The sequence below is a fragment of the Ovis canadensis genome, chromosome 1 (assembly GCF_042477335.2).
Source record: "Ovis canadensis isolate MfBH-ARS-UI-01 breed Bighorn chromosome 1, ARS-UI_OviCan_v2, whole genome shotgun sequence".
NCBI lineage: Eukaryota > Metazoa > Chordata > Mammalia > Artiodactyla > Bovidae > Ovis > Ovis canadensis.
In genome coordinates, this window is record NC_091245.1 from 88,882,212 (window position 1) to 88,902,500 (window position 20,289).

A 20,289-nucleotide genomic window follows, 5' to 3' on the forward strand; every position below is an offset into this window, starting at 1 on the left:
ACATAGGATGAAGTCCTAACAAAAGGACTTTCTGTCCATATGCAGCTTGGAATCAGAATGATAGTATATAAAAATGTTCTGGTTCTCCCCCAAGTGGAAGCTTTCTGAACTCCTCCTTTTTTATTTATTTATTTTTTTGTGGAGGCATGATTGACTAATTCATTTGGTGATTGATTCAACTTCTATTCCCCTCTCCCCTCCTTGAAAATCAAGGAATGAGACTAAGTTTCAATCCTCTATTCACAGTTGGTTCTCCTGGCAACTAGGCTCTATTCTTTGGTGCTTTGCAAAGTTCACCTTCATAAAAGATATATGCCCCTCAATGATCTTAGCAGTACTATTTACGATAGCCAGAACATGGAAGCAACCTAAATGTCCATCAACAGACGAATGGATAAGAAGATGTGGCACAATGGATACAATGGAATATTAGCCACAAAAAAGAATGAAATAATGCCATCTGTGGCAACTTGAATGGACCTCAGTTCAGTTCAGTCACTCAGTCGTGCCGACTTTTTGCGACCCCATGGACTACAACATGCTAGGCTTCCATGTCCATCACCAACTCCTGGAGCTTGCTCAAACTCATGTCCGTCTCCAACCATATCATCCTCTGTTGTCCCCTTCTCCTCCCATCTTTAATCTTTCCCAGCATCAGGGTCTCTTCCAATGAGTCAGTTCTTTGCATCAGGTGGCCAAAGTATTGGAGTTTCAGCTTTAGCATCAGTCTTTCCAATGAATATTCAGTACTGATTTCCTTGAGGATGGACTGGTTTGATCTCCATGTAGTCCAAGGGACTCTCAAGAGTCTTCTTCAACACTACAGTTCAAAAGCATCGATTCTTCAGCGCTCCACTTTCTTTATAGTCCAATTCTCACATCCATACATGACTACTGGAAAAACCATAGCTTTGACTAGATGGACCTTTGTTGGTAAAGTCTCTGCTTTTTCATATGCTGTCTAGGTTGGTCATAGCTTTTCTTCCAAGGAGCAAGAGTCTTTTAATTTCATGGCTGCAGTCACCATCTGCAATGATTTTGGAGCTCAAGAAAATAAAGTCTCTCACTTTCCATTGTTTCCCCATCTATTTGCCATGAAGAGATGAGACTGGATGCCATGATCTTAGTTTTCTGAATGTTGAGCTTTAAGCCAACTTTTTCCACTCTCCTCCTTCACTTTCATCAATAGGCTTTTTAGCTCTTTTTTGCTTTCTGCCATATGGACAGTGTCATCTGCATATCTGAGGTTATTGATATTTCTCCCAGCAATCTTGATTCCAGCTTGTGCTTCATTCAGCCTGGCATTTTGCATGATATACTCTGCATATAAGTTAAATAAGCAGGGTGACAATATACAGCCTTGATGTACTCCTTCCCCAATTTGGAACCAGTCTGTTGTTCCATGTCCAATTCTAACAGTTGCTTCCTGACCTGCATGCATATTTCTCAGGAGGCAGGTCAGGTGGTCTGGTATTCCCATCTCTTTTAGAATTTTCCACAGTTTGTTGTGATCCACAAATCAAAGGCTTTGGCATAGTCAATAAAGCAAAAGTAGATGTTTTTCTGGAACTCTCTTGCTTTTTCAATGATCCAACAGATGTTAGCAATTTGATATTTGGTTCCTCTGCCTTTTCTAAATCCAGCTTGAACGTCTGGAAGTTCACAGTTCACATACTGTTGAAGCCTGCCTTGGAGAATTTTGAGCATTACTTTGCTAGCATGTGAGATGAGTGCAATTGTGTGGTAGTTTGAACATCTTTTGGAAAGTTTGTTTTCTATGTCTATGAATCTGTTTCTCCTTTGTAAATAAGTTAGTTTTTGTCATTTTTTAAAAATATTTCACGTAAGAGTGATATCTATGTTATTTGTCTTTGTCTTACTTCAGTTAATATGATACAGTCAGGGAAAGGAGAGAGATAAATTAGTAGTTTGGGATTAACATATATACACTACTATATATAGAATAGGTAAAAAACAAGAACTTACTATTAGCACAGGAAACTACTCAATATCTTATAATAATGGAAAAGAAACTGAAAAATGAAATATATATATATATATATATATATCATAACTGAATCAGTTTCTGGTACATGTAAAACTAAAACAATGTTGTAAATTAACTATACATCAATAAAAAATAAGTCACCTTCATTAACATTAACCCAGTTGTGGCGGTAAGGGCTTGTAAGATACCTTTATGGTTCTGAATTATTTTCAGGAGTTGAGGATGAGAGACCAAATATTATATATCAAAAAATGTTCTGATTGTTCTTATTGCTCAGTGAATTCCCAAGAGTTTTGGGAGCTGTGAGCCAGGAACTATGGACAAAGACTAAATGTTTCAGAGAAATATATTTTAGTCATCATAATATGTTTCTTATAAATCACAGTTTCACAGGTTGTTTCCAGTTTGTGGCTATCAAATCCCAAAGAACGGCACTAAATGCTATGGAAATTAAAAGATTTTCAGCTGGATTGATAAAGGAGGTAACATTTCAATGGACACAGTCAAATGAGTGTAGTCCTTTTGGGCAGCTAACCCTTGATTATGAGGCCTGGAAAACACTCAAATCCATGTTAATAAGCATGGATTCCATTTACCGAGTACTGGTTGTATATCAGTCTCTGTGATAAGATGATTTGATCTTTACTTCTACCCTGTGAGGTATTAGTATTATCCCATTTTACATAGGAATAAATTGTGACTAGAAATGTTAAGCAGGTTTCCAAATCTCACATACCTGTTTGGTGGTATATGTGAGAGTTGAAATCAAATTTGACTTCAAAGTCTGTGTAGTAAATCGTCACACTTCTTTATAATTAATTTTTATTGTAATATAGTTACTTTAAAATGTTGTATTAGTTTCTACTGTACAGCAAGATGAATGAGCTATACCTGTATATATATATGTGTGTGTATATATAGCCTCTCTTTTTTGGATTTCCTTCCCATTTAGGTCACCACAAGGATCTGAGTAGAGTTATCCAAGGTATACAGTAGGTTCTCATTAGTGGTCTATTTTATACACAGTATTAATAGTGTATATATATTAAAAAATAAATTTAAAAAAGGCAAAAAACCAGTGTTGACATGTTAGTCCCAATCTCCCAATTCATCCCACCCTCAGCTTTCCCCTCTTGGTGCCCATATGTTTGCCCCCTACATCTGTTTCTGCTTTGCAAATAAGATGGTCTATACCATTTTTCTAGATTCCACATATATGCATTAATATATTTGTTTTTCTGACTTGCTTCATTCTGTTTGACAGTCTCTAGGTCCATCCATGTCTCTACAAATGACCTGGTTTTATTCCTTTTTGTGGCTGAGTAATATTCTGTTGTATATATGTACTACAACCTTTTTATTCATTCCTCTGTTGATGGACATTCAGGTTGCTACCATGTTCTGACTATTGTAATACTGCAGCAGTGAACATTGGGGTACATGTGTCTTTTGGAATTATGATTTTTTTCTGGGTATATGCCAGTAGTGGGATTGCTGGGTTACATGGCAGTTCTGTTTTAGTTTTTAAAGGAATCTCCGTACTCCCTAACACCACACACAAAAATAAGCGCAAAATAGATTAAAGGCCTAAATATAAGAAAAAAAGTGAAAGTTGCTCATTCTTGTCTAACTCTTTGCGACCCCATGGACTGTAGTCCATGAAATTCTCCAGGCCAGAATGCTGGAGTGGGTAGCCTTTGCCTTCTCCAGGGTATCTTCCCAACTCAGGGATCAAACCCAGGTCTCCTGCATTGCAGGCTGATTCTTTACCAGCTGAGCCCCAAGGGAAGCCCTGAATGTGAGACCAGATAATATAAAACCCTTAGGCTTATTTACAGCCTAAATGAACTATCCCTTAATATCACCTGATTTCTGGGCATCTTGACACTGCAAGGACAGTGTAATGGATTATAAAAGCAATCCATGAACTAGAAAAATCATAGTTATATTGGGAGAAAAGCAATAAGTTGACATTCTGCCTTATATATCAGTCTTATGTGCAGCTTTTAAATAGGAGTCCCTCTATATAACCTCATTAATTCTGAAAGAAAATTTAAAAATGTGTATCTGGATCTCTAGAATTGAGGACCAGATTTTGAATATTGATGTCCTCTACTGAAAAATGAAATTCTATTTTTTAAAAATTCAAGCTCTCATTGCTAATCTCTTTTCATTTCTTCATTGGATATTTGTTGGTCAGTTTTATCTCTGCTGTAAGACTGACATTCTCTGGAAAATAGTTATTGCTTAGTAATGGTTGTATCTCCCACAGCACCTAGAACAGAAAACACCATATATGTTTCTTTGGTAAAAGAATGAGGCATAGGTATGCTCCCTCCACTTTCATGTAGAGAAGTTCATAGACCAAATGTAGAGTGTGTGTGCATCTCAGGGTATTTAAGAAACTGGTAGATCAAGTCACTGACCTCCCCAGATGATTGACCAGATTATCCTTTATCCCCCAGATGCCTGCTTTGTGTCACTGTAATTCACCCTCCTCCAAGAATGGCTTTACTACTTATTTCTAGAGTGCCTAATTAAATGTTAAGCACCCTGGCTTGCTGAACTGAAGCAAAAGTGAATGTCCAAGATGAGCTAATTGGTACCTCAATTCAGAGATTAAAAGAGCAAGAAGTCTGGGGAAACTTTCCAAAGAAGAGTCACAGCTAAAACTCACAGTGATGCTGGAGACCCTTGAACCCTGGACATTTGTGTCCTCTGATCTCTGGTGCCACTTTGCAGAGTCAGGCCACTCACATCCTCTCTTCTTCCTTCTACTTTTTAGGGCAAGAATATCTCAAGCATGGGCATGAGTAGCTTGAAACTGCTGAAGTATGTCCTGTTTTTCTTCAATTTGATCTTTTGGGTAAGTGTGTATTTTCTGAGCATGGTTAAGCTCACCTCTTCCTAGCTACACTCTACTTCTCTCTCCTCTCCTGAAGAGCCTGATGTGGAGTGCAAATCATGCATGCAAAGGTCATGTGAAGTACACCCAGCCTAAGAAGAAGGGAATGATAATTTTCTCCCCTTTTCCCATCCTGCCGTAAGAAAAGCCTGAAAAATTGAAAGACACCAGTGTGATTGGTGAGGCTATTTCTCTGGGAGCTTTAGGCTATTACTGCTCACTGCTGACATCTATGGGTGAGAAACCTAAGATTTTACACTCCCTGTATTGAATGCTTCTTTTTTTCTTGCTCCCCTGACCCCAACCCTCCTGAATCCTTGGGAAAAATAGCTGGTCAAAAAGGAAGTCCCCTTTCCTGGGGAGATTTCACTATATTAAGGCTTCCCTGGTGACGCAGACAGTGAAGAATCTGCCTGCAATGCTGGAGACCAGGGTTCAATCCCTGTGTCGTGAAGACCCCCTGGAGAAGGGAATGATAACCTACTCCAGTATTCTTGTCTGGAGAATTCTGTGGATAGACAGAGGAGCCTGGGGGAGGTGGGGGAGCAGTATATAATCCATGGGGTCACAAAAAGCTGGACAGGACTGAGAGGCTAACACTTTCACTTTCACTATATCAAATTTAGCAATTGAATTTCAGTCATAGGATGAGTTGTTACTCATGTTTCTATGAGAAGATTCTTAAAAGTTTGGCCTCTCTAGTTTTCTGCCAAGAAAGATGAACTTCTCAACCAGTGTATTCCCTTTACAAAGCGAAGACCACATATAAGCAGTTGAGCCAGTAAGGAGTAGGGATCTGAATCATGAAGATCTAGAAAAAGGAGTAGGAATCTGAATCATGAAAATACTGTGTTATCCATAGGAATGACGTTTTTGTTATCTGATAGGAATAGGATGAGGTATGCGTGGGACATCACAGGAGATGATACCTTTTTTTTAGGCACTTGGAGAAATCTAGGTAAAGAGTTTGTTGGCTCTAGCCAATGGGGAAAAAGGATTCTAATGTCAAGTAAGGGGATATGAGGAGATATTTAAGAACACCCTTGCATTTCAGAATGTTATGTGATTCTTCTTTTCAGTTCTGTGGCTGCTGCATTTTGGGCCTTGGGATCTACCTCCTGATCCACAGCAAGTTTGGAGTACTCTTCCATAACCTCCCTTCTCTCACGCTGGGCAATGTGCTTGTCATTGTGGGTTCCGTCATCATGGTGGTTGCCTTCCTGGGCTGCATGGGATCCATCAAGGAGAATAAGTGCCTGCTTATGTCGGTGAGTGACTCTCACAGCTGATGTGCCCCCACTTAGGGGGAGGTGGGCATGATGCCTTAAACCACAGGCAAGACGTTTTCTGGTACCTCATCTATTAGTGCAAAGAAATTGTTGGAACATGAAGTTGGCACCTCAGCTCAGTCCAGTGTGTCTAGGCCCACAGTATTTTGTTTCTGAGAGGGACAAATAAGAGAAGATATCACTGTCCTCCTTAGTATCCATTTTACACTGTTAATGATGACCCTTATCAATATAATTTGCATTCATAGCTTTTTATTTATTCTTTATATATGGTTGAAATCAAGCGTCATCCATCTACCTAAATCTTCCTCACATTAGTATATATATCCAGGATCTGACTCAGAGTCACTAACTAGCTGGTGGAAAATCTAGTCTCTAGATTCTTCTGAGTATTGTGACCCTCCTAAGATGGCAGAGGATATGTATGTATCTCAGACCAGCTAGTGAGTGGCCCAGCTGGGTGAGAGCCTAGGCTGAGGCCCATTGAAGTCTAACGTGAGAGATACTAGAGCTTTTCACTTTCTCCCTGTCAGCTAACTAGGCTCAGGATCACCTTTAGACTTGGGCTTTGCCTATAAGCTCTATGAAAGAAGAGTTTCTCATTTCTCTGGTGTGCCCACACAGAGCTCGATAGTAAAGCACCACTCTATCCATAAATCGGAGAAGGCAATGGTACCCCACTCCAATACTCTTGCTTGGAAAATCCCATGGATGGAGGAGCCTGGTAGGCTGTAGTCCATGGAGTTGCTAAGAGTCAGGCACGACTGAGCGACTTCACTTTCACTTTTCACTTTCATGCATTGGAGAAGGAAATGGCAACCCACTCCAGTATTCTTGCCTGGAGAATCCCAGGGACAGAGGAGCCTAGTGGGCTGCCGTCTACGGGGTCGCACAGAGTTGGACACGACTGAAGTGACTTAGCAGCAGCAACAGCAGCAGGGTGTCACTTGGAGAAGGCAATGGCAACCCACTCCATCACTCTTGCCTGGAGAATACCATGGATGGAGGAGCCTGGTGGGCTGCAGTCCATGGGGTCACACAGAGTCAGACTCGACTGAGTGACTTCACTTTCACTTTTCACTTTCATGCATTGGAGAAGGAAATGGCAACCCACTCCAGTGTTCTTGACTGGAGAATCCCAGGGATGGTGGAACCTGGTGGGCTGCCGTCTGTGGGGTCGCACACAGTTGGACACGACTGAAGCGACTTAGCAGTAGCAGCTATCCATAAATATAGGTTCCCAATCACTTTTCTTCTTCCTCAAGTCATGTGGTTAATCTTCTTTCCTTTATGTGTTAAACTGAAGCCAAAAGATAGAATAAGAAAGTCCGTGTTCTCTGATAGTTCCCAGACTATTAGCAAAAGATGGAAGATAATAGACTTGGGAAAAAGGTTTTAAATAATCAAAGTTTGTGTTGGGGTAAAACAATGAAAGAAAATTAAAAAGTGAAAATGTGTTTGCTGTTAAGTGTGATTAGCACAAACATCTAAAATTGGAGTTGAGTAAGAGTGAAGATCATGATTAGAGCACCTCTTCTCCCTGTCTGTACAGGGCTCCTCTCAGCCTTTATTATCACCTTCCTCCACCCCAAAATAGCCCTCTGCTTGCAGAAAGAACCAGGCCCCAAACTCTGAAGACACATGATTTAGTTTACAAGTCTTCTGTTCAACAGTTTCAGTTAGCTAATGTCAAAACTGCTTCACTGATTCAACAAATGGTAATCCATATTCACTATGTGCCTGGAACTCAACAGGTGCAATGGGAAGAAGAGAGAAAAGCTGGAAGATAGCTGATCTGCCCTCTAGAGTCTTGAAGTCTGGTTGTAGGAAAAGAACAGATATTCCTTACAAAACATGAAAAAACCTATGAAAGCTCGAGTAGGTGGGAACTTCTGCCCATGTACAGAGATCTGCCTTTGTGCTCCCAGGGTAGAGTGGGAGTGGGGGAGTATCTGGGCTCAGTGCTGTGAGCATCTTTTTGCTTTGCCCCAGTTCTTTATCCTGCTGCTGATTATCCTCCTTGCTGAGGTGACCTTGGCCATCCTGCTCTTTGTGTACGAACAGAAGGTAAGTTACAGAAAACACAATTCATTGTTGGATTGCTAAGAGTGGGGGTGGGGGTGGGGAGGAGAAGTTGGCACAAGTAAGTCCTATGATAGAGCTAGAGTCAAAGTGGAAGGATGATGGGAAAAGAGATTGATTGTAATTGGGGAGAAAAAAAATTATGAAGGTGATTGTATTTGAGTGGTGCTTTGAAGGATGAATGGGAAGAACAGTAAAAATCAAGTTTATCTTCCCCCTATTTACCTATTTATTTTTCTCCATCTATCTAGCAGTGGAGAATATCTAAGAGACATTCTCTTAGAATGCCTAAGAGAGCCCATGTTTGGTTTGCCCCTTTGCATCCTTTGTAGACCCAGGGTTTTGGAAGGTCAAGAAAATGCTGTGTGTTTCTTCCTTCATTGCCATTCCATCCTCAGCATTTCTTCCTATATATAAGCTCCCTCCCCTGACTTAGTTCTGGAGAGATCACTTGGAAGGGAGGAGCAAATGGAACCATTTTATTAACCTGCATTAGAAATTCCCTGTTCCTTGAACTCACCTGCTTTTTACAACGCCTCCTTTGGTGGAATGTGCCCCATACAGCTGAAGGAATACGTGGCTGAGGGTTTGACCAAGAGCATCCAGCGATACAACTCAGACAACAGCACCAAGGCAGCGTGGGACTCCATCCAGTCATTTGTGAGTACAAAATCCTCCTTAACTCAGCCCAGATGTAATTTTCCAGCCTCAGACCCTGGGCACTGGAAGGGTCACTCTTTCATGAAAGCTTCAGAATCTGAGGTCCACAGCCCCTAGGTTCAGAATAACGCTGGTTGTCAGAAACAGGAGAGCATGAGAGCCTGGTTGGGACAAAGCTGTCTATTAATACATTCTCTTTTTTGCTCTTTACCCACTCAGACTCATTGTTTCAGCCCTAGTAAGATGTGAAAAAGACCCAAACATGTCATACTGGATTAGTTTATGTATTTTCCAATTTTTTTCTGAAAACAGAAATTGTTTATTATAGGAAATTTCTTTTGAATTCCTGAGTAGCCCAACTCATTCTTTTTACCTAGTTCACCAGAACCCCATTTCTCATGCCCCTCCCCACCACAAACATATATTTTAACTCAGCATTCCTTCCTTGGTGTGCTGGGGTCAGGGAGCCAGTCTGACAGTGGCCTAGTCTGTGTCCGAGACAATACCATTATGACCACTTGGAGCTGCCTGTGGCCCTGCCATGCCTGCTTAGTGTGGGGTAAAAGAAATAGCGCAGGAATTAAAGTCCAGAGACCAGGATTGGGTGGCTTTGGGAAAGTCAGTTAACTTTCTGGATCCCTATTCTTCTTTCTTTTAAAAATCCAGTTTATAAACCTTTTATTATAGAATTTCTAGGCTGATATAAAAGAAAAGTGAGTAATAGCAAAATGAATCTCTGGGTACATATCACCCAGCTTTAACAGTGAACATTTTGCCAATATTGTTTCAGCCAATCCTCTAGGCATTTTTTTGCTAGAACTTTTTAAAGCAAATAATAGGTATTATATCATTTCAAAATTAAATATAAAAATAATAACTTTGATTTAAAAAGCCATTTGTGTGTGTGTGTGTGTGTGTGTGTGTATGTTTAAGCTCTGAGAAACCATAAAGTGATGCAGAATCACCTAGATGATTCCATATAGGGAAAGAGTAACTTTGGCACTCTAGTCAAAGTAGCCAAAATCGATTTTTTTCAAGAAGGTGAGAATTTGGAACTGTGTTGAAATAAGACAGAACATTTTGTTATCTTAAACTCACATTTCTCCTTGCATTTTAAAAATGTTTTCCCTTTTCTCTGGCTTAATGAAGGTTACATAGCATTTAAGTACACATTTAGCAAATGGAATTTAACAAACATATGTATATCCATTTTATTTACTTATTTTTTTTAATTTTTATTTTTACTTTATTTTACTTTACAATACTGTATTGGTTTTGCCATACACTGACATGAATCCACCATGGGTGTACATGCGATCCCAAACATGAACCCCCCTCTCACCTCCCTCCCCACAACATCCCTCTGGGTCATCCCCCTGCACCAGCCCCAAGCATGCTGTATCCTGCATCGGGTAGACTGGTGATTCGATTCTTATATGATAGTATACATGTTTCAATGCCATTCTCCCAAATCATCCCACCCTCTCCCTCTCCCTCTGAGTCCAAAAGTCCGCTATACACATCTGTGTCTTTTTTGCTTTCTTGCATACAGGGTCATCATTGCCATCTTTCTAAATTCCATATATATGTGTTAGTATACTGTATTGGTGTTTTTCTTTCTGGCTTACTTCACTCTGTATAATCGGCTCCAGTTTCATCCATCTCAACAGAACTGATTCAAATGTATTCTTTTTAATGGCTGAGTAATACTCCATTGTGTATATGTACCACAGCCTTCTTATATCCATTTTAAAAATAATATAATCAAAAGTAAGCTCTTTACTGATCATTTTTGGTCAAAAGACAAATTTCCAATAGTGACTTAAATTTTTGAAGCCGTAAATAATGGTAAAGATTTAATTCTTACCTAATGAGATTTATGGCTTAGTTAGCGGCTTTATTTGCATGCATGTACACCCATGGTGGATTCATGTCAATGTGTGGCAAACCAATACAATATTGTAAAGTAAAAAAAAAAAAAACAAAACAAAAACTTAATTAATTAATTAATTTAAAAAAAAAAACCAGTTTTTTAAGAGCAGTCTTGTTGTTGTTCAGTTGCTCAGTCATGTCTGACTCTTTGCAGCCCCATGGACTGCAGCATGCCAGGCCTCCCTGTCCTTCAACATCTCCTGGAGCCTGCTCAAACTCATGTCCATTGTCCAAGAGCAGTCTTAGGTTTACAACAAATCTGAAAGGGAGGTACAGAGATATCCCATATACTCCCACACTTGTATAGTCTCCCCCATTATCCACATCACTCACCAGAATGGTACTTTTTTAAAATAAATGCTGATCCTACATTGACACATAATTATCACCCAAGGTCCATAGTTTACATTAGAGTTTACTCTTGGTGTTACACATTCTATGCATTTGAAAAAACTTATAATGACATATATGCATCATTATAATATCATGCAGAGTAGCTTTGCCCTCTTAAAAACCCTCTATGTTCCCTCCTCCTCCTCCCCTCATCCTTCACAGCCACTGATCTTTTTATTTTTCAATAGTTTTGTCTTTTTCAGAATGCCAAACAGTTGAAGTCATACTGTTTATAAACTTTTCAAATTGGCTTCTTCCACTTACTAATATGCATTTAAGATTCCTCCTTGTCTTTTCATGACTTGATAGCTCAATTCTTTTTAGTGTTAATATTCCATTGTCTGGATATACCACAGCTTACTTACTTATTCCCTTATTGAAGGACATCTTGGTCGCTTCCAAGTTTTGGCAATTAAGAATAAAGCTTCCATAATCATTAATGAGCAGCATTTTTGTTTGTGTACATAAGTTTTATACTTCTTTGGATAAATACCAGAGTGTGATTGATGGATCATTTAATAAAAGTATGCATAATTTGTAAGAAACCTCCAAATGGTCTTCTGAAGCATTGGTACCACTTCTCATTCCCACCAGCAACGTATGAAAGTTCCTGTTGCTCCACATCCTCAACAGTATTTAGTGTCAGTGTTCCAGATTTTGACCATCCTAATAAGTGTGTACTGTGAGCTCATTACTTTAGTTTTCATTTCCTTGATGACGTATGATGTAGATTTTCATATGTTTATTTTGCATTTCTATATCTTCTTTGGTGAGGTGTCTGTTAAGTTTGTTGGTTCATTTTTTAATCAGGTTAGTTGTTATCTTATTGCTCAGTTTTAAGAGGTTTCTCTCTCTCTTATATATATAGATTTTTAGGTAACACTCATTTATCAGATGTGTCTTTTGCAAATATTTTCTCCAAGTCTGTGGTTTGTCTTCTATTTCTCCAGATACTGTCTCTTGCAGAATAGAAGTTTTTAATTTTAGCCAAGTCAAACTTATCCATTGTTTCTATCATGAATCATACTTTTGGTGTGGTTTCAAAAAAGATATCATCATAACCAAGGTCATGTAGGTTTTCTCCCATATTATCTTCTAAGATTTTTGTAGTGTTGTATTTTACTCTTAGATCTATAACCTATTTTGAGTTAACTTTTGTGAATGGTGTAGGTTCTCTGTCTCTGTTTGTTTATTTTTGTTTGTTTGTTTTTATGTTTTTGTTTTTGGTATATGAATGTCTAATTTTTCCAGCACCATTTGTTGAGCTGTCTTTTTTGCATTGTATTGCTCCTTTGTCAAAGATCAGTTGACTATCTTTAAGCAGGCCTGCTTCTGGGCTCTCTATATCTATTTGCCTGTTCTTTCACCAATACCACAATATCTTGATTGCTGCAGCTTTGTAGAAAGTCTTAAAGTTGGGTAGTATCAGTCCTCCAACTTTGTTCTTTTCCTTCAGTATTGTGTTGACAATTATGGGTCTTTTGCCTCTCTAAGCTGCTGCTGCTGCTGCTGCTGCTAAGTCGCTCCAGTCGTGTCCAACTCTGTGCGACCCCATAGACGGCAGCCCACCAGGCTCCTCTGTCCCTGGGATTCTCCAGGCAAGAATACTGGAGTGGGTTGCCATTTCCTTCTCCAATGCATGCATGCATGCTAAGTCGCTTCAGTTATGTCCGAGTCTGTGCTACCCTATGGACAGCAGCCCTCCAGGCTCCTTTGTCCACAGGATTCTCCAGGTAAGAATACTGGAGCGGGTTGCCATTTCTTTCTCTATATAAAACTTTCAAATCAGCTTGTTGATATCCATTAAATAACTGGCTGAGATTTTGATTGGGTAACATGCATTGGAGAAGGAAATGGCAACCTACTCCAGTGTTCTTGCCTAGAGAATCCCAGGGACGGCAGAACCTGGTGGGCTGCCGTCTATGGGGTTGCACAGAGTCAGACACGACTGAAGCGACTTAGCAGCAGCAGCAGCAGCATTGAATCTATAGATCTAGTTGAGAAGAACTGATATCTTGATAACACTGAGTCTTCCTATCCATGGAAATGGCATACTTCCCCATTTACTTGATTTTGTTCATCAGAGTTTTATAGGTTTCCTATTATATAGGATAAGAAAGATCTTTTTTTTAAAATTTTTTTAGTTTTTTATTTTTTAAATTTTAATGTCTTTAATTCTTACATGCATTCCCAAACATGAACCCCCCTCCCACCTCCCTCCCCATAACATCTCTCTGGGTCATCCCCATGCACCAGCCCCAAGCATGCTGCATCCTGCGTCAGACATAGACTGGCGATTCAATTCTTACATGATAGTATACATGTTAGAATGTCATTCTCCCAAATCATCCCACCCTCTCCCTCTCCCTCTGAGTCCAAAGGTCCGTTATACACATCTGTGTCTCTTTCCCTGTCTTGCATACAGGGTCGTCATTGCCATCTTCCTAAATTCCATATATATGTGTTAGTATACTGTATTGGTGTTTTTCTTTCTGGCTTACTTCACTCTGTATAATCGGCTCCAGTTTCATCCATCTCACCAGAACTGATTCAAATGAATTCTTTTTAACGGCTGAGTAATACTCCATTGTGTATATGTACCACAGCTTTCTTATCCATTCATCTGCTGATGGACATCTAGGTTGTTTCCATGTCCTGGCTATTATAAACAGTGCTGCGATGAACATTGGGGTACATGTGTCTCTTTCCATTCTGGTTTCCTTGGTGTGTATGCCCAGCAGTGGGATTGCTGGGTCATAAGGTAGTTCTATTTGCAATTTTTTAAGGAATCTCCACACTGTTCTCCATAGTGGCTGTACTAGTTTGCATTCCCACCAACAGTGTAGGAGGGTTCCCTTTTCTCCACACCCTCTCCAGCATTTATTGCTTGCAGATTTTTGGATCGCAGTCATTCTGACTGGTGTGAAGTGGTACCTCATTGTGGTTTTGATTTGCATTTCTCTAATAATGAGTGATGTTGAGCATCTTTTCATGTGTTTGTTAGCCATCCGTATGTCTTCTTTGGAGAAATGTCTATTTAGTTCTTTGGCCCATTTTTTGATTGGGTCGTTTATTTTTCTGGAATTGAGCTGCAGAAGTTGCTTGTATATTTTTGAGATTAGTTGTTTGTCAGTTGCTTCATTTGCTATTATTTTCTCCCATTCAGAAGGCTGTCTTTTCACCTTGCTTATATTTTCCTTTGTTGTGCAGAAGCTTTTAATTTTAATTAGATCCCATTTGTTTATTTTTGCTTTTATTTCCAGAATTCTGGGAGGTGGATCATAGAGGATCCTGCTGTGATTTATGTCGGAGAGTGTTTTGCCTATGTTCTCCTCTAGGAGTTTTATAGTTTTTGGTCTTACATTTAGATCTTTAATCCATTTTGAGTTTATTTTTGTGTGGGGTGTTAGAAAGTGATCTAGTTTCATTCTTTTACAAGTGGTTGACCAGTTTTCCCAGCACCACTTGTTAAAGAGATTGTCTTTACTCCATTGTATATTCTTGCCTCCTTTGTCAAAGACAAGGTGTCCATATGTGTGTGGATTTATCTCTGGGCTTTCTATTTTGTTCCATTGATCTATATGTCTTTCTTTGTGCCAGTACCATACTGTCTTGATGACTGTGGCTTTGTAGTAGAGCCTGAAGTCAGGCAAGTTAATTCCTCCAGTTCCATTCTTCTTTCTCAAGATTGCTTTGGCTACTCGAGGTTTTTTGTATTTCCGTACAAATCTTGAAAGTATTTGTTCTAGTTCTGTGAAAAATGTGGCTGGTAGCTTGATAGGGATTGCATTGAATTTGTAAATTGCTTTGGGTAGTATACTCATTTTCACTATATTGATTCTTCTGATCCATGAACATGGTATATTTCTCCATCTATTAGTGTCCTCTTTGATTTCTTTCATCAGTGTTTTATAGTTTTCTATATATAGGTCTTTAGTTTCTTTAGGTAGATATATTCCTAAGTATTTTATTCTTTTCGTTGCAATGGTGAATGGAATTGTTTCCTTAATTTCTTTTTCTACTTTCTCATTATTAGTGTATAGGAATGCAAGGGATTTCTGTGTGTTGATTTTATATAGGATAAGAAAGATCTTACACTTATTTTGTTAGATTTATACCTAAGTATTTCATTTTTGGGAATGCTAATGTAAATGGCATTGTGTTTTTAATTTCAAATTCTATTTATTCATTATTGTAATATATGAAAGCAACTAATGTTATTAACCTTATGTTCTGCAACCTGTGGTATAATCTGAGCTGTCTTTGATGTGCTGCTTTGCAGTTACCTGCAGTTGTTTCCCTCATTCTGCTCAGAAGCAGCCTTGGGTGCAAATCCCCCTTTCCCTCACTGCCAGTCACTGCCCCCAGCCTCTGTCTTCCCTGCCCTGTTGTGGAGCCACCCTCAGGGCAGGTGAGGTCCACGTGAACTCTCAGGGTGTGTGTGTGGGGTGGTGGTAAGCTGTGGTGAAGCAGCCTCTATCAGGGACCTAGGATGTTTCTGATGTACTGCTTGAGTAAGCACCAACAATGGCAGCTGCTGCCCCACCCAGGCTCTGTGCCAATACTGGGTCACCTCTGTTTCTAAGGTTTGAATCATTTCTTTGGTCATGGCCGCCCCAGATCCCTTGCTGCACTGACTTGGAATGAGTGGGGAAAGAGTATTTGCTCGACTCAGGTTGGGGCATGCCCACAGGTAGTTGCAAGCAACCTGGCACCCACTAAAGCAGACCTCTCTCCACCTTGCCTTAGAGGAAAGCCAGCATGCATGTGCTCCTCATGGTGGAGTCCAGGCTTCTACAGCTCTCTTGTTAATTCAAACAGTCCTCCAATCAACAAAGGGACTTTGTCTCCCCAGTGTAGGACCCCAGGACTGGGGCTCCAGATTTGTGGCTCTCAACTTCTCACTCCCCAGAGTGGGTGGTGTCCCACCCATGTACACTCCTTTTTACTCTGAGTCCTCTCCAAAGGTCATAGGTCCTGGCCTCCTGATTACATGTGTATCTTTCTTTCAGCCTTAGTTGTACAGGAGTCCTTCTGCCCTTTTTTAGTTAGTTTTCAGTGAGAATTGTTCCACATGTAGATGTAATTTTGATGTGTTCCTGGGGGGAGGTGGGGTATGCTAACTCCTGGGTTTCCAGTTTAGCACTTATATCTATGTTTTAGGGAAGGAAAATAAATGTTGGCCATTCCCATCATGACATACTACCACAGGCCGACTTAATAGCAGGAAGGTTATGGGGAACTTCCAGTAAAGGGGTATACATACCAGCCCAGCGGGAAAGAAATCTCAAGGTGCATCAATCTGTCCACTCATAGGGCAGAAAAGCCCACACAGAGACTCCAAATATTCAGATCTCTTGTTTGGGAACGAGAGAGGCACCTGCTTTGTAGGGAGCTTCTTCTTTTCCTGTCCATTTAGAATATAATATCTTGTGAATTACTTGACAGACACTAGGGAAGCCCCCCTCCCACCTCCATGTGTGTATGATTTGTTTGGGTATGAAAGTTTGAAAGTGAAAGTCACTCAATTGTGTCCAGCTCTTTGTGACCCCATGGCCCATGACCCACCAGGCTCCTCTGTCCATGGGATTCTCCAGGCAAGAATACTGGAGTGGGTTGCCATTCTCTTCTCCAGGGGATCTTCCTAATCCAGAGATTGAACCCAGGTCTCCTGCATTGTAGGCAGACTCTTTGCCGTCTGAGCCGCTAGGGAAGCCCTTGTTTGGATCATTGCTCCTTTCTATATAGATGGGGGCTATGGACATCAAGACTCCATACTCACCTCCCATCTACCCCCTAAGCCATCCCAAATTTGACAAACCGTGGGAATCTGGAGATTATTTGATCTACTTCACAGCAGGGGAAAAACATACTATTTAGAGTCACTATAGTTAAACATAGAGGTTCCATAAACAGGAGTCACATAGCAAGGGGATTTTTGGTCACCAGTCCAAGCCACTGTCTACATTTAGTACAGATGAGTGGCTGAAATTTTCACAGAATTCCCTTGGTACTGGAGACAGGCCACAGACCCAGAAGTAAGGATAGTTGTGGACCTCTGCATATGTTTGAGCCACAGGAGAGGAACATATTTCCAGTAACTAGAGCCAAATAGTCCATGAGGCAAACACTGTAGGTGACAACAGAGATGTTTTGGGGTAAAAGATAAGGCAAAATCTCATTCATGAGTAGCATTGGAGAAAACTATCCCCAATTTTGGCTTTTTTCCCAGTGGGTGATACTGTCGGGGCGGGGGGGTGGGGTGTGTGTAATTTCCTTGGTTCGGTCTCGTCACAGCAAAGCTTTGCAACCGTGGACAGGTGTTACAGCTCTGTTACAGTTCAGTGAATATTCAGGGTTGATTTCCTTTAGGATTGACTGGTTTGATCTCTTTGCTGTCCAAGGGACTCTCAAGAGTCTTCTCCAACACCTTAGTTCAAAAGCATCAATTCTTTGTCACTCAGCTGTCTTATAGTACAACTCTCATATTTGTACATGACTACCAGAAAAATCATAGCTTTGACTATAGCTTTGTCGACAGAATGATGTCTCTGCTTCTTAATATGCCAAGTTTGTCACAGCTTTTCTTCCAAGGAGCAACAGTCTTTTAATTTCATGGCTGCAGTCACTGTAGCTGGCTTTATAAAATGTGTCAACCAGATAGATGTTAAAAGCCCTATTTCCTGAGGGCACATTAAAAGTTTTGTCCTGAGGGCTGTCTGAAGCTATCAGACTATTAAATGCCTTGGGCCAACAATCTGCATGTGAATGGCTGGATGGATGGACAATAAGACGGAGGCTGAGGGTGCAGGTTCAAAAGGGAGGTCTTGTCCTAACATATAGCACAGGAACTCTACTCAGTGTTATGTGGCAGCCTGGGTAAGAGGGGAGTTTGGGAGAGAATGAATATGTGTATATGTATGGCTGAGTCTTTTTGCTCTTCACCTGAAATTATCACCACATTGTTAATCAGCCATGTTGTTATTCAGTCATTAAGGCATATCTGACTCTTTGCAACCCCTTGGACTGCAGCATGCCAGGCTTCTCTGTCCTCCACTATCTCCTTGAGTTTGCTTGAATTCATGTCCATTTGAGTCAGTGTGCTATCCCACAGAGGTTCATTTACTGTTTCCAATTATCTTGATGCCATTGAGACATCCATATTGTCAAGCCTTTCCATACTGCCCAAATGTCAGTGGCAAGGTTGAAGGGCATGGGATTGTAAGCAATCACCAGCCATCCTGCTCTGAGTTCTGCCCAATGACTATTATGTCCAGTCCCTTCCTTGAACCAGATGACATCTGAATCCAGAAGAACAACTATGGTGTATCACCAAGGTAGATCACCCTTACAGCTGCCCTTGGTGTACCATGTATCCACAAGGGGCATCCAGGTACCTTCCTGTACTTGAAGTAAATCGGGTCCAACAGGTGATGTCACTGGGGTCTCTGGTGGGTAGATATAGGTCACCATTTGCAACTCCTGCGTAAGTGGACCAGTGTTTTAAGTGCTTCTTTCTTGAAGGTATGCGCGCCACTTTTGTAAGGTACTCAGTTGTGCACAGGCATTCATAGGCTTTAAAAACATGTCTTTAATCCATCCTAAGCAAATGGCAACCCACTCTGGTATTCCTGCCTGGAGAATCCCATGGACAGAGGAGCCTGGCAGGCTACTGTCTGTGGGGTCACAAGAGTCAGACACAACTTGGCGACTTAACTACTACTACTACTACTACTTAATCCATTCCGCTATAGGCAGGGACGTCTGCCTGGTAACACTGACAGGTAAGTCAGTGGTTAGACACTCAGTTTGTTGTAAGTCTAGATATATTGCTGACAATTGTTTTTCCATAGTACTATATCAATTCTTTGCCCCTTCCCAAAACTGAGACCAAAATCCTCAGTTCAGTTCAGTTGCTCAGTCGTGTCTGACTCTTTGCAACCCCATGAATCGCAGCATGCCAGGCCTCCTTGTCCATCACGAGTTCACTCAGACTCACGTAGTGGGACTCATTTCCCATTTTGTCGTTACCATAGTCCTTATTCAAACCCTCCTGGGTATAGACTTACATCCAACTCACAACTTGTGTCTGGCATTAACACCTCCAGTCCTTGGACTTATTTGACAATCAGTTTTGCCTTTTCAAAAGCCTCTTGTGGGCTTGTGGGGTGGGGTATTCCTAACCCAGATATTTCCCTTTTTCACTAAATCATATGTGCTGTGTGCTCAGTAGTGTTTTGAGTCTGCAATCCTATGGATGGCAGCCTGCCAGGCTCCTCTGTCCGTTGGGATTTTCCCAGCAAGAATACTGGAGTGGGTTGCCATTTCTCCCTCATAGGGATCTTCCCAATGCAGGGATCAAACCCAAGTTTGCAACTCGCATGGCTCCTATACTGCAGGCAAAATCTTTGCTGCTGAGTCACCTGGGAAACCCCAAAGAATATAAGGGTCTCAATATTTGGACAAGGTGGAGAATAAAAGGCTGCCCATACCCTAGCACACCTATAAAGGATTGTAGTTCTTTTCTATTATAGGGCATGGTTTATCTATATTCTATCAATAGCAGTTTTGGGCATCCCTTCAATCTTGGCAGACTAGATAACTCCTAGCAACTTTACTGACTGTCCAGGTCCTTGTAGCTTATTGGTGTTGAATTCCTATCTTTATGCTTAAATGTTCCAGAAGAGGCTTGGGAAAGAGAAAACAAGTCATTACAAGTTAACCTAGTATCATCAATGTAATGATAGAGAACTACAGGAAGAAGAGAGCCCATTTCTTCAAGTCCAGGGCCACCATCCCATGACATATAGTGAGATGACATTGGGGTAAGATGGTAAAAGTCCGTTGTTCCCCCTTCCCACATTAAGGTGCACTGGTCCTGGGACCCCTTATCTAAGTGTTTGCTAAGAAAAGGCATTAGACAAATCTAAGACATTGTCTTGAGAAGAGGCTATCCTTGAGAGAAGTGGCAATTTTATCCAAGAGTTTTTGTAACTGCTGCGTAGATAGGGGGTATTACC

At 40.7% G+C, this 20,289-nt stretch overlaps 1 protein-coding gene across 1 annotated transcript in view; it reads left to right on the top strand.

Annotated features, from left to right (window-relative positions):
- Positions 1-20,289, top strand: part of CD53 (CD53 molecule) — a 37,303-nt gene that overhangs the window by 11,557 nt on the left and 5,457 nt on the right. Inside the window, exons 2-5 of the mRNA XM_069599826.1 lie at positions 4,794-4,874; positions 5,993-6,181; positions 8,195-8,269; positions 8,849-8,944. Of these exons, the coding sequence (XP_069455927.1) occupies positions 4,812-4,874; positions 5,993-6,181; positions 8,195-8,269; positions 8,849-8,944 (423 nt within the window). The 5' untranslated portion in view covers positions 4,794-4,811. The remainder of the gene's footprint in view (positions 1-4,793; positions 4,875-5,992; positions 6,182-8,194; positions 8,270-8,848; positions 8,945-20,289) is intronic.